The sequence below is a fragment of the Sus scrofa genome, chromosome 9 (genome assembly GCF_000003025.6).
Source record: "Sus scrofa isolate TJ Tabasco breed Duroc chromosome 9, Sscrofa11.1, whole genome shotgun sequence".
NCBI classification, from domain to species: Eukaryota; Metazoa; Chordata; class Mammalia; order Artiodactyla; family Suidae; genus Sus; species Sus scrofa.
Window position 1 is genome coordinate 93052069 of NC_010451.4, and position 14653 is coordinate 93066721.

Here is a 14653-nt window from a genome sequence, read left to right on the forward strand (position 1 = left end):
CCCAAATTCTTAATTGGGGAAAGGAAAGTGTGGTTTTCCAGTGGAGAGATTTTGCATTTAGCAGCTGTAACCAAGTGATCAGACCTGGCATCGCTCATGGTGGAATAGACTGTGCTGGTGACAGGACATCACCCAGGAAGTACGCTCGAAGAACCCCTCAGTGAATCCAGTGAAGCTTCCAGACTAATGCTGCCCAGTAGAAATAAAATGTGAACTACATTTGTAATGATTAGTTTTCTAGTAGCAACATTTGAAAAGTGGAAAGAAACAGGTAAAATTAATTTTGAAAATAAATTTTAAGGACCCAAGTATATTAAATTATTACCATTTCTACATGTAATCAGAATTATTAAAGAAGTAGTTTGCATTCACTGCATTTCATACTTACTGTACATTTCAGTTGGGAGTCGTTTGAAACAGACTTGTCTAAGATGTGGACATTCTATAAGATATCGGTTCTCTTTCCTATAAAAAGTCAATGTTTGGCAGGAGGTGGAAGGTAGAAGGGCTTCTAGATTTAAAAGAGAGACTTAAGAGACAAAACCACCCAGTGTAATGTGTGAACCATAATTACACCAGAGGTCCAAAAAGGGAAAACCCACAGAAAACATTCTTGGAAATTTTGAATGTGGGTTGAATATTAGATAATATCAATTGCTATTGATTTTCTTATATGTGATAATGGTAGGAAAACACGTGAAGTATCACGGTGTTTGCAGCTTACTTTACAATAGTTGAACAAAATATTAACGGTTATATACTTCCTTGTACATGTAAAGAAAATATCAAAATGTTAATGGTTGTTGAATCCAGATGAATTGTATATGGGTAGTAATGATTACTATCTATTATCTTACTATGCTTTGATTTTTGTTTATTTGAAAATTTTCATAATGAAAAATCTCCATATAAAAAAAAGGAAATAGGTTGCACAGAGTGGAGGGTAGCTGTTACCCTGTTTGTTTTTTTTAACTTTTTAAACTTGGAACCTTAAACAACTGTGTACTTTTGACAGAAACATGTGGTAAGATTGGGACAAGAAGTATTAAGGGCGTGTGGAAGGAAATGCTAAAGAAATGTTTGACAGATTGGTGGTTTTCAGAGGTGGAGGAAAGGGGGACAGAATGAGTAAAGTCAAAAGGTACTAATTTCCAATTAGAAAATAAGTCATGGAATGTAACATATAGCATTGTGACTATAGTCAGTAATACTGTATTGCGTATTTGAAAGTTGCTGTGATTATATATGACAGATGTTATCTAGACTTATTGTGGTGATCATTTTAAAAATATATACAAATATCGAATCAGTATGTTGTATATCTGCCACTAATTCAATGTTGTTATGTTAGTTATACCCCAGTTTTTTTTTAAAAAAAGTGTTCGGTAAATATTCCCGACATTTACTTATATTTATTCCTCAGAAAATAAGAGTACAAATTTTGGGGAAAAAAAAAGGGGGGGGGACTAAAATTTGAGCCTGCATATGCCTTCATTTTATTTTTGATTCTTAGTGTGCCTATGGATTTCTTTTTTTAAACTCGAAAACTTTTTGTAGTTAAGTAGCTTTATTACTGATTTTAATCTGTTCTTCACAAAACTATGTTTTTCCAGTTTTATTGAGATATAATTGACATATAACACTGTGTAAGTGTAAAGTCTACAGCGTAATGGTTTGACTTATAAATATTGTGAAATACTAGCGTGATAAGTTTAGCTAACCTCCATCTTCTCATAAAGAAAGAGCAAACGAGCAGTTCCCATTGTGGCACAGTGGAAATGAATATGAACAGTATCCTTGAGGATGTGGGTTCGATCCCTGACCTTTCTTAGTGGGTTGGGGAACCAGCTTTGCCGTGAGCTATGGTGTAGGTCACAGACTCAGCTTCGATCCCGTGTTGCTGTGGCTATGTTGTAGTCTGGCAGCTACAGCTCTGATTTGACCCTTAGCCTGGGAATTTCCATATGCTGAGGGTTCAGCCCTAAAAAGAAAAGAGAAAGAAAAAGCAAAGAACAACACTTACTTTCTTGTGTTGGGAACTCTTAGATCTACTCTCTTGACAACTCTAATATGTGCATAGAGCAGTGGCTGTCAGTCGTCTTGTACTTCACATCCCTAGCACTTCTTCATCTAATAACTAGAAGTTTGTGTCCTTGGACCAACTTCCTCCCGTTCCCTCCTCCCATCTCTAGTAAGCACAAAAGTTAGTTGTTTTTCTATGAGGTTTAAATTCTAATGTGAAATTATGAAGAAGCATGTGGCTTGGCTAATAGATGTAATGCTTGGATAACAGTACCATTTGGCATTTATATTTGTAAAGATCCTTTATTAAAATGTGGTTTGATAAGCGACTTGCCTTTTGTTAGCAGTGTTGGGGTGAGAGTCAGTGTGGAAGTGTGTTTCTGTGCAATGGTGATGTTGCATCAAGTATCCTCGTGTTTTAGTTTCAGTCAATCAATCTTGACTTTGGCTGTGTGTGCTGGGACAAGGTAGTGTACTCTTCTTACCTGCAGTTCTTTTGCCTTTAAAGAAAAAAGGACAAAAATGTGCCTGCCTCACAAAGATTAAGATAAGGTTAAATGAGGTCCTGTATGGGAAGTGTTTAGTTAGTGTCTGGAACATTTAAAATTCTCAGTAGCTGCAGTTTGAGAGAATGAAAAAATAAATAAAAAGCTTAGCGCTAAAACTCAATTATGTATGGCTGTTTTTCCCCTCTCCTCCTGATTCCAGGGATACTGAAATCATGCCTTTACTGAGAATAGGGTGGGACCAAATCTGAAGAGTTTTATTTGTGTATTTTGTGTGTTTTTATGTCCGACTAACATCACTCCAAAGCCAAATATGGGATAAACTCTGAATTTTTTTTCCTTAGAAGTTACTTCAACTTTTTGACCTCACAGAGTGTAAAGAACAAAGATGAATTTACTTTTTGAACTGGAAAATCTGTGTAAAAATAGTTCTTTACATATGTGTGGAACTTAGATATGCGGAGCCTGATTATGGTTGGTTTGCTCTCATATGCTGGGTGGTAGGTACTTAAGGTGGAAAATTAGAGTTAAAGTAATTTGAATATGAGTGCAAAATAACTGACTTCCAATGCCTTGCTTTGCTGTTTACAAACCGTCTTTTTTGACTGTAGTTTTTCTGGGTTGCGTTTATTGCTGTAACGGTCCATTTAGGGCCCCAGACATCTTTTCACAATTAGATTTGCTCATTGAAAGTGATGTAATTACCTTTCTTTTTTAGGGTAATTTATGCCCTGCGTGTGATCACCACTACCCTCCCTTAGTAAAGGGTATGATTAAGGATAATATCTATGTAGTAGATAGAATATGCAGTGTTAGAATTAATCAGATGATAATTAAGGAGGTTAACTCCAGAGAGCATGAATATTTTCTAGTTAAAATAAAACCAGGAAGCTTTCTTTATTTAGTTTTATTTTTTCTATTGCCAAAGTTGTGTCCCTCTGTGTATTCTTCACAGAAAATTAGGAAATACCAAAGACACAAGATATTTTGATAGAAATCTCAGTACACACTGATAACCACATATGTATAGTTCTAAGAAACATACTTCATAAATGGGAGAGTATTAACCCATTTTTAGTTTAATTTCTTTTTCTTTTTTTTTTTTTTTTTTGCCTTGGCCCAGGCATTTAGAAGTCCTGGGCCAGGGATTGAACCCTCACCACAGCAATGACAATGACAGATCCTTAACCTGCTGAGCCACCAAGAAACTCCTAACCTCTTTTTATTTTAAGGAATAATATATCATAGACATGTTTGTTTGTGTTGTTACTAAATATAAACTCTTTATCAATTGAGTAAAAGATTTATAACGTTTTTAAAGTTTTGTGTAATTCTCTTGCTGTTTTTCAGTAAAAATGATAAGAAAGAAAAGAAGCCAGCTGTCAGTGTTTTTGCCATGGTGAGTTTGAATATATTCTCTCTTCACAGTGCTTTGGAAATTTGGCTTCTCCTGATCTAGAAAAGAGGTACTTCACCTGGTACCACATATTCTTGGGGAGTATGTTAATGGAGAGGTAAAATGAATTTGTTTACTTTAGCTTGTTTTCAGGGGAATGCCCATCATAACTTGCCATGTGCATTGGGGCCCCACAGCCACCCTTCTTGGCCTAGATTTCAGTATTCTCTGAATGAGTAAGGTGATCTGTTACCTGGGCAGGCACTTCTGCCAGCGATGGTCTCAGCCATGTGGATAGAGGACGTCAGCCACATGGAGGTCTGTTCAGGGAAACACAGGGTACCCTGTCATCAGTGGCTCTAATCCTGGCAGGTTTGAGGTCAAAGTCCCAGGCACTCATATAATAGAAGTTAGCAATGAATTATTTATTACTATGACTTGGTACATGTCATTGTTCTTCTATGCTGGAATATGAAAACTTTAATATGAAAGAAAAAAAATGAAAAGGGAGTTCCCGCCCTGTCTCAGTGGTAACGAACCCAACTAGTATCCATGAGGATACCAGTTCGATCCCTTGCCTTGCTCAGTGGGTTGAGGATCCAGCTTTGCTGTGAGCTGTGGTGTAGGTCACAAAGACGTGGCTGGATCCCTCATTGCTGTGGCGGGATCCTACAGCTGTGGAGTAGGCCAGCAGCTACAGCTCTGATTCGACCCCTAGCCTGGAAATCTCCATATGCCGCACTTGTGGCCTAAAAAGACAGAAAAAGGGAGTTCTACTGTGGCGAAGCGCAAATGAACCTGACTAATATCCATGAGGACCAGGGTTTGATACCTGCCTTATGTTGCTGTGTGTGTGGGATGCAGCTTGGATCCACTATTGCTGGGGCTGTGGCATATGCCAGCAGCTGTAGCTCCAATTCAACCCTTAGCCTGGGAACTTCCATATGCTGTGGGTGTAGCCATAAAAACAAACAAACAAAAAGACAGGAAAAAAAAAAAAACCCTTAATTTGATTAATTCTTGATCTCATTTTCTGGTTGCACAGTGGTCCCTTGGAAGTTTTTCTTCTTCTTTTTTTTCCTTTTAATAGCTGCACCTGCAGCATATGGAAGTTCCTGGGCTAGGGGTTGAATTGGAGCTGCAGCTGAGGCGTATGCCACAGCAGCACTGGATCAGACCCACATCTGTGACCTAAGCTGCAGCTTCCAGCAACTTAAGATCCTTAAACCACTGAAGGAGGCCAGGGATTGAACCTGCTCCTCAGAGGGACAGTGTTGGGTTCTTAACCCACTGAACCATAGTGGGAATTCCTAGAAGCTCTTCTTGAATCAGATATGGAATAAGACATGCTGGTTGATGGTCTCTATCTATCTGATCTTTTTTTTTTTTTTCCTGAGAATGCAGATTTAGGTGAACTGTGGGATTAGAACCCGGAAGACTACTGAATCAATTATGTCTTAGAGTGTACATTTTATAATTCAGTCATAGCACACCAGGCAATTTTAAAATTGGGGATGGGCTATCTTGCAAAAGGAGTATTAGTAAATTGAACATAAAAATGATTATAGGCAGGAAAATAGTGCCTTTTACACTAAGGACTCTCTCTGGTTATCTTATATAAACTTCATCTTCCTGTGCTACAATTACTTTTGCTACAGCCCCACCTTTGTGTCTATTTTTGTTCTCTGGAATTTTTGGGAAATGAGACTGCATACTTGGCCAGTCTCAGACGACTTGAATAGCCAAGTGACAGGTTTTGTTTATTTCATTGTTCTGTTTTTTAATTTTATTTTATTTTGACATACCCACAGTGTGTGGAAGTTCTCAGCCAGGAATTGAACCTAAGCCACAGCTGGGACCTGAGACATAGTTGCTACACCAGCTCCATAACCTTCTATGCCACAAGGGAACTTCCTTATTTCATGTTTTTGGTCTTGTGTTAAAAGAAGCTTTGATGTCAAAATAGAGTTTATATCCAAGATTTTAGGGCCACACTGTCGGCCTATGGAGGGTCCCAGGCTGGGGGTCAAATTGGAGCTACAGCTGCCAGCCTACGCCAAAGCCACAGCAATGCAGGATCTGAGCCTTGTCTGTGACCTACACCACAGCTCATGGCGACACTGGATCCTTAACCCCCTGAGCAAAGCTAGGGATCGAACCTGCAACCTCATGGTTCCTAGTCAGATTTGTTTCAGCTGTGCCACAACAGGAACTCCTATTATCAAGGTTTAATTTCACTTCTGTCATTTTGACACCAAAATACGCTTTGTGTCTCACTAAGTACTTTCTGTAGGCACTCAATCTGTACCTTGGAGATAGGTACTATTATTACTCTAATTTTACAGGTGAAGAAAGTGAGGCAAGGCTTACTAACTTGCCCAAGATAGCAGGGTCAAGATTCAGACCTGGAAAGTTCAGGATGACATGGAAGGAATATAGTCTAAGCCTTTTGCTGAAAAGCTATACTACTTATGTGGTTTTTCTGCATGCCTTTTTCTTGAAGAGTTGATGTAGAAGCTGTGATCTTGTTTATAAAACCTATAATGACAGGGGCATATTAAGAACATTTAACACTAAAATGCTGATGCTATTGACATTGCTGATGAATAAAAATTTCCAGCTGAGACCTTCTGGGATGTTGGGGGTTTCCAAGAACCTTGGGTTCGATGATTCACTTGGAGAACTCATAGGACTCAAAATATGGGCATACTCAAGGCTAAGATTTATTACAGCTAAAAGATACATAGCAAATTCAGCAAAGGGCAAAGGAACAAGGGAGAGGCCCAGGAGAAGGCCCTAGCATCCTCTCCCAATGGATGACTCCCTTGTGACAACATGTGTGAAATGCTGTTGGGGAGGCTTATTAGAGACTCAGTGCTCAAAAGTTTTCCTTGAGGGCTGATCACATAGGCACAGCATGTGACAAAATTCCAGACTCACAGAAGGAAGGCAGACCTTTAGCATAAAGCCCATTGTTTGTACGCACATTTTTGGCCACTTGTATCAGTTAGGGTGATAGTAACTCTCCCAACAATTCAAGGTCTAGATGCCAGCCCAGGGCTCACCTTGAATGCAGGCCTTTTTAAACATAGAAGCCTCAGGTTTGCAATGTTAACTGCTTTCTGCACATCATCTCTCTTAATTCTACTAGGAGACTTTAGCATTCTTGAGAAAGTGATCAAAAAGAGGTGAGGAATAGATTGAAAATTTTCTACCAACCTTTATTTTGTTTATTCAGGCTTTATTTTGACATTTACAGAAATACAAAAGTAGGATAACATCTGAAGCAGGTGAGGAAATGGGACAACTGGAAATAAGGGTGGGAAAAATACAAGTTGGGCTGCACTTCCTACACAAAGCACTCCTTAAAGATGAAACACTCTTAGAGTTCCTGTTGTGGCTCAGCAGGTTAAGAACTCAACTAGTATCCATGAGGATGCAGGTTTCATCCCTGGCCTTGATCAGTGTGTTAAGGATCTGGCATTGCCACAAGCTGTGGTGTAGATCACAGATGTAGCTTGGATCTGGTGTTGCTGTGGCTGTGGAATAGGCCAGTGGTTACAGTTCCAATTTGACTCCTAGCCTGGGAACTTCCATATGCTGTGGGTGTGGCCCTAAAAAGACAGGGAAAAAAAAAATGAAACACTCTTGCTGAAGATTCAACTCTTGACTTTTCTACTTTATGGATCTTAGTGAAACACAATTTTTTTTCTTTTTTTCTGAACAGAGTACAGGTAGCAATGTTAAGTGCTTCCTCTAGCCAGGCATTTGTTCAGCACTCATGTGTATTATTTAACTTCATCCTCACAATAACCCTATGATGTAGGAACTTCTGTTATTCTTAAGCTCTAGATGATAAAACAGACTCAGAGAGGTTAGATGATACATTCAGAATCACACTGCCACATAGCTGGTACGGGGAAAGGCCCAGAATTTTGCCCATATCTGCTTGCTCTAGAGCCAGAGCTGTTCCCAACTTTAATCATTTCTGATAGTTTATGATTAAATTTTTACTCACTTGCAATTGAAAAGTTCTTTGTTTCCATTATCTTCTGGCCACCTGGTAATTCTTCAGTCATTGAAGACTTTTCTACCTGGCTTGGTGTCTCCCTTTCTACCCTTGCAGCTCCTACTATCTTGCATGACTTTTATGATGTTACAAGGATAACCACTCTTTTTTCCTTTTTTATTTTTTAGGGCTGCTGCACCTGTAGCATATGGAAGTTTCCAGGCCAGAAGTCATTCAGAGCTGCAGCTGCTGGCCTGAGCCATAGCCACAGCAACATGGGATCTCAGCCGCGTCTGTGACCTATACCGCAGCTCACGGTAATGCTGGATTCTTAACCCCCTGAGTGAGGTCAGGGATCGAACCTGCATCCTCATGGATACAAGTTTGTAACCCCTGAGCCACAACAGCAATTCCAGGGATAACCACTCTTTGACCTTCACAGTAGCAGCAATCGTTTCCTCCCATTTAAGCACAGCTATCCATGCACACACTCACATCCTGGACTTTGTTGTTATTTGAAACTGTTCTCCCTACACAGTGCCTCTTTGAAGCAGCTGGCTTGAATTAACCAGCTATCTCCTCTCTCTTCAAGCCACTCCCTGTTCCCTCGCTGTTCTCCTTGGATCTTGAGTCCACTGACCCATCAATTTCCCATGAGCTCCTTCCTGTTTCCATTTTCTTATCATCTTAGAGTAATGATTATCACTTCAGTTATACTCTTGGCCAAACTATAAACTTCCTTTCACCTGTCACTTGTCACACCCAGCCCAGGCAAAAGTTAGCCCTCTGCTTTCTTGGTGCCTGAACTCCTACCTCTGGTTGGTGCTAGAGAAAAATCTCACAATAGGCTGTACCCCACACAGCAATCCTACTTGCCCTCTTCTTGCTGAGTATATTCAACCTTTACAACTTTCCCACTTCTTCCCTGAGACAGAACCCCACTCTTGGTGGATGATCTCTCTCTCTGTCTTTTTTTTTTTTTTTTTTTTTTAAATTGCATAAGCAAAATGGAAACCACCTGGTTTGGAAGCTTCTTGGGAAGCTCCCAAAATGGGAGGGAGCCTCTCCCAGGTTACCAGTCTACAATCCTGTACCTGGATCTTTTACCTCCTCCTTCGCTCTTGCTATAACAAAGGAGGCATCTGGTTCTTAAAATTAATTACCTACTTATACACTATACTTTGGCTCCTATGTCCTCTCACTTCTTAAGAACCTTACTTTATTATAATTTTTATCCTTTCTTTGCCCAATCTCTCCCTCAACTGACTCTTTCTAGTGCGCATGTACATGTCAAGTGTCTTTAATTTCACTAATGGCTTTCTTAAAGCCACCCCCCTCCCTCTTGCTTCAGAGAGCCTTTGCTTTCTGTCTCTTTGACCTCCAGATCACTTTTTTGTTTTTTTCATTGCTCTGCTCCAGGTGCGTGGAACAGTGTCCAGAACTTTAATAGGTACTTAGATGTTGAATGAATATTAAATGCATCTCTTCCCTCTTTTACTATTTGCATAATAGTAAAATGTCATGTAAGCTTTATGAGGACAGGGACTTGTCTTACCTTTGTTGCCAGTACTTAGAACCAAGCCTGATCCTTATTAGGTGCTTAATAAATATCTTTTGAATGTTGAATGAATGAACAAATGGAGTCACTGATGTCCGCCTCCGGCCAGGCACCACTGCATTGATCTTGGAGAGATAGTAATGAGTGATGGCTTGAAGCAATTAAGGACCTTTGTGGTGACGTTGAGACATAGGAATTGAACATGGGCAGCCTGGATGAAAACCAGGAGTCCCAGTTCTAGACCAACTAGAGGCTAGAAGCAGAATTGCCCTGATTCGTGCCCCCTGTTGAAAGCAGGTATGTTTCAAGGAGGCAAAGGCTGTGAAAACAGGTATAACGTTTATTGTTAGAGTCACACCACAACATGTGGGAGAGCATGCAGAGAAGTAGTTTACCTATTTAAGCCAAAAGCAAAGCAGTAATACACACACTAAAGACAAGTGCAGGTGCCAGCAAGCCCCTCTGAGTGAGGAGAGCGCCAGAGAGGTGATTTAAATCACTTAAATAGGACAGTTCTTCCGGGTCTTTGTTTACCTTTGGTCAATTATCTTTATCTCTCACATCTGACTGGACATAGGACCCTCCCCAACAAGTTTGCATATTTTGGCGAAATGGATTCCAGAGCAGAGGGTGCCAGGATGGTATTAGGACTTATTTACAGCCTCATTTACAGCCTGGTGCCCCCTCCCTTTTTGACCCCTAGGAGTCTCACTGCACATGTGTAATTGGCAAGTTCTCCTTGACTCCAGGAGTGATTGATGTGGTCACCTTATCTTTCTACTCCAGCACCTGATCTGTTACAACTTTTGTTAATTGTGTCATTTTGAGCCTCATAACAGCTGTGTGAGGCTCTCTGTATATGAATATTTTCCTCATTTTATAAATGTAGAAACTGAGGCTCAAGAGACTAAGAGGTTTTTGTTTTTGTTTTCCTCCACAAAATCTTTCCAGTAAATGCCAGAGCTGGGACATTGCACATTGCTCTGGGGCTTTCATGCTCAGCGTTATGTTACCATGTTACTCAAATCTTCATCTTTTTTTTTTTTTTTTTTGTCTTTTTAGGGCAACACCCCGAGGCATATGGAAGTTCCCAGACTAGGGATGGAATGGGAGCTACAGCTGCCAGCCACAGCCACAGCCACAGCAACTCAGGATCCAAACCATGTCTGCAGTCTACCCCATAGTTGATGGCAACACTGGATCCTTAACTCACTGAGTGAGGCCAGGGATTGAACCAAGTCCTCTTGTATACTAGTTGGGTTCATTAACTGCTGAGCCACGACGAGAACTCGTGTCTTTAGATGAGGTGGACATACTGAAAAGATGATGCCAGTTGTCCTATAGAATGCATCCTCTCCTGGACTATTTTTATTGCTTACTTATGGCCTTATTTATCTTGTTTTTCCATGCCTTGCATTTATTTAAAATTTTTTTTTAATTTAGTTTTTTTCTTTTTACAGCTGTACCGGCAGTATATGGAAATTCCTGGGCCAGGGGTCAAATTGGAGCTGCAGCTGCTAGTCTATACTACATCTCTGGCAACCCTGGATCCAACCCATATCTGCAACCTGTGCTGCAGCTTGTAGCAACGTGGATCCTTAACTCATAGAGCAAGGCCAGGGATCAACCCTAATCCTCACAGACACTATACTGGGTTCTTAACCTATTGAGCCACAGCAAGAACTCCCACACCTTGCATTTCTTAAAGCCTGGAAGTTAAGTCTAAAGGTTTTTACAACATTCATGTTAAAATATTTTTGGTAAGGAATGTACATGGGGGATGCTGTGTACTTTGTGAACCATCACATCAGGAACCATCACATGTTAAGGTGTTGTACTTTTTTGGGCACTAAGTTTGATCACTTGGCGAGGGTGAGGCTAGATTGGGTCCTCCCTCTGTAGTAGAGGGGTCTCTGCCCCCTTGCAACTATGAGGGGTGTTGGGGTATCATGGGAATGTGATGCTTCTCCTAATAATTACTGTATCCACTGGTGATCCCATGCCTCAGGTTCTTGAAACAGTGGTTTCTCTTATTCTCTAGGATGTTGCTCTGTCTCAGATTCCTTCTTGTGTTTTTCACCAGTGGTCTTTGGCTGATTTGCCTACACATGTGTAAGACTGCATTAACTAGTTCTCCCTTGACATTACAGCTGCCTCTAGAAACCATCATCTGTGATGTAGGCCTTTGGCTGCAGCTCCAATTTGACCCCTAGCCTGGAAACTTCCATATACCGTGGGTGCAGCCCTAAAAAAGAAAAAAAAAAAGTTTCTGGGCTGGGAATTGAACCCACCCCACAGCAGTGACAATACTGTATCCTTAATCACTAGGCCACCAGGGAACTCCTCAGCAGGGTTCTCTAAAGCAACAAAGCATGTTTCTTCAATGGTGTCCTCAGAAGGGCCTTTGGTAATCAAGATTTTTGTTGACTGAAAAAATCTGGAGATGAAAAGTGGGTTCTATTCTTGGAAATCAGAGCCACAAATACTGCATTTCTGGGAGTTCCTGTCGTGGCTCAGTGGTTAATGAATCTGACTAGGAACCATGAGGTTTTGGGTTCGATCCCTGGCCTTGCTCAGTGGGTTAAAGATCCAGCGTTGCCATGAGCTGTGGTGTAGGTCAAAGATGCGGCTCGGATCCCGCTTTGCTGTGGCTGTAGTGTAGGCTGTTGGCTACAGCTCCGATTAGACCCCTAGCCTGGGAACGTCCATATGCCGCAGGAGCGGCCCAAGAAATGGCAAAAAGACCAAAAACAAACAAACAAAAAAAACTGCATTTCTATTATTATGCCATTTTAGATTTTTTTATTTTCCCAGAACGTCCTATGCCTCTCATCAAACCCTCTCTATAAGACAAAAAGGCAGAAGAAATCGGGCATGTTCAAGATGGTATAGTTGTAAATTGGTGCAACCAATATGGAAAATAGTGTGGAGGTTCCTCAAAAAAGTAAGAATAGAAATACTCTGATCTATACCCCTGGTTATAGATTTCAAGAAAATGAAAATACTAATTCGGAGAATTTATACACACCCCAGTGTTCTAAGCATATTTACAATAGCCAAGATATGGAAGCAACTCAAGTGTCCATTAGATGAATAAAGAAAATGTGGTGTACACATAACATATACACAGTGGAATACTACTCAGCCATGAAGAAGAATTTAGTTCTACCATTTGCAGCAACATGATGGACCTGAACGGTATTATGCTTAGTGAAATAAGTCATGTAGAGAAAGACAAATACTTTGTTATCGCTTAAATGTGGAATCTAAAAGATAAATGAATGGATATAATAAACAGACTCACAGAGGTAGAGATTAAACTAGTGTTACCAGTGGGGAAAAGGAAGGGAGGAAGGGCAAGATGTGGGGGATTTAGAGGTACAAACAACTCTGTATAAATCTGTATAAAATAAATAAGCTCTGGAGTTCCCTTGTAGTACATTGGGTTAAGGATCCAGCATTGTGACTTAAGTGGTGAAAAAGTTCCAAGGATATAAAGTACAGCACAGGAAACATAGCTTGTATTTTATAATAACTTTAAATGGAGTATAGCCTATAAAACCACTGAATCATTGTGTTGTATGCCTGAAACTAATGTAATATTGTAAGTCAACTGTACTTCAGTTAACTAAAAAAGACAGACTGAGTCCCTTATAAAGAAAGCAGCTCAGAACTTGAAGAATCAAATGTTTTCTTTACCAAAAAAAATTTTTTTAGGGCTATACCCATGACATATGGTAATTCCCAGGCTAAGGACTAAATCAGAGCCATAGCCACCAGCCTACACCATAGCCACAGCAACGTGGGGTCTGAGCTGCGTTTTGACCTACTCCCATAGCTCACAGCAGTGTTGCATACTTAATCCACTGAGTGAGGCCAGGGATCAAACCCACATCCTCCTGGAAACTAGTTGGGTTCTTAATCCACTGAGCCACAACAGAACTCCTCAACTGTCATTTCTAGTTAGGTCATTGGAATAGTTTGACTAAGACCAGGGTGGTGGCAGTAGTGAAGTCTGAGCACTGTTTAGATTTTGGCTCTATTTGAAAAGCAGAGCAAATCACCCATGAAACTGTGCTAACTGTTCTTTTTCTTTTTTCTCTTTTTTAGTTTCGCTATTCAAACTGGCTTGATAGATTGTATATGTTGCTGGGGACTACGGCTGCCATCATCCATGGAGCTGGACTGCCCCTCATGATGCTGGTTTTTGGAGAAATGACAGATAGCTTCGCAAGTATAGGAAACATGGGAAATTTAACTTTTCCAAATATGATTTATGCAAGTAAGTATTCTTTCTGGGACTGGTTTTTATTGGAAACTTGAAGACAAATCAGTCACTACAAATGAAGTTTGTGGAGCTGTTACTAAATGTGCACTAGGGGTGTTTAGTGCTGTGGGAGGTGGAGGGGTCTGAACTGTAGCTCATATTTGCGATGAATTTGAGAAGATAATATTCACCAGCATTAGAATATACAGTGGAAGTGCTAGTGAGAGATACAGAAAAGAGAGAGCTCTATGAAGTCAGAAGTAGCCCAGACAGCTTCAGGAAAAGGTTTAGGAACTGGATCTGGATTTTGAATGATAAGTAGGAATCAATAAGAATAAGTAGAGACTCTCATGTGTAAGAGATAGTCCTCCAAGATGATTCTAAAGCTTTTAGCCTAAGATGCTGGATGTACTGGATGCAGTTACCATCAGTTGAGTTGAGAAAGTTGGAAGGAGAGTAGGTTTGGTGGTAAATACCACAAATTTAATTTTGGACATTGTCATAGGTTGGGCTTTTTGGAAACATGTGAAAATGGAGACATGGGAATAGGAGAAGTATGTGTATGTGTTTTAGGAGTTTTAGGATAGGAGAAATAGCAGCTTTTTAGGATGGGAGAAATAGCAGCTTGCTTTGTTTTTGTTTTTTGGGTTTTTTGTTTTGTTTTGTTTTGTTTTTTGGCTGCACCTGCAGCATGTGGACAATCCCAGATCAGGAGTCAAACCTTTGTCACAGCAGTGACTGCCACTGCAGTGGCAATGCGGCACCTGTAACTCGCTGTACCACAAGGGAATTTCAATAGCAGCTGTGTGTATGCTCATGGAGATGATCCAAAAGAGCAGAGAAAGTGGCGCTTTTGGAGAAAGGGAAAAGATTTGTTTGATATCCTTGAGAAAGG

The 14653-nt window shown here is 40.3% G+C and overlaps 1 protein-coding gene across 2 annotated transcripts in view; it reads left to right on the forward strand.

Moving 5' to 3' along the window:
* ABCB1 (ATP-binding cassette, sub-family B (MDR/TAP), member 1) overlaps positions 1-14653 on the forward strand; it is a 96515-nt gene that overhangs the window by 2114 nt on the left and 79748 nt on the right. For both annotated transcript variants that reach the window (XM_003130205.5, NM_001308246.1), the window contains 2 exon segments: positions 3879-3927; positions 13602-13773. In XM_003130205.5, the coding sequence (XP_003130253.2) occupies positions 3879-3927; positions 13602-13773 (221 nt within the window).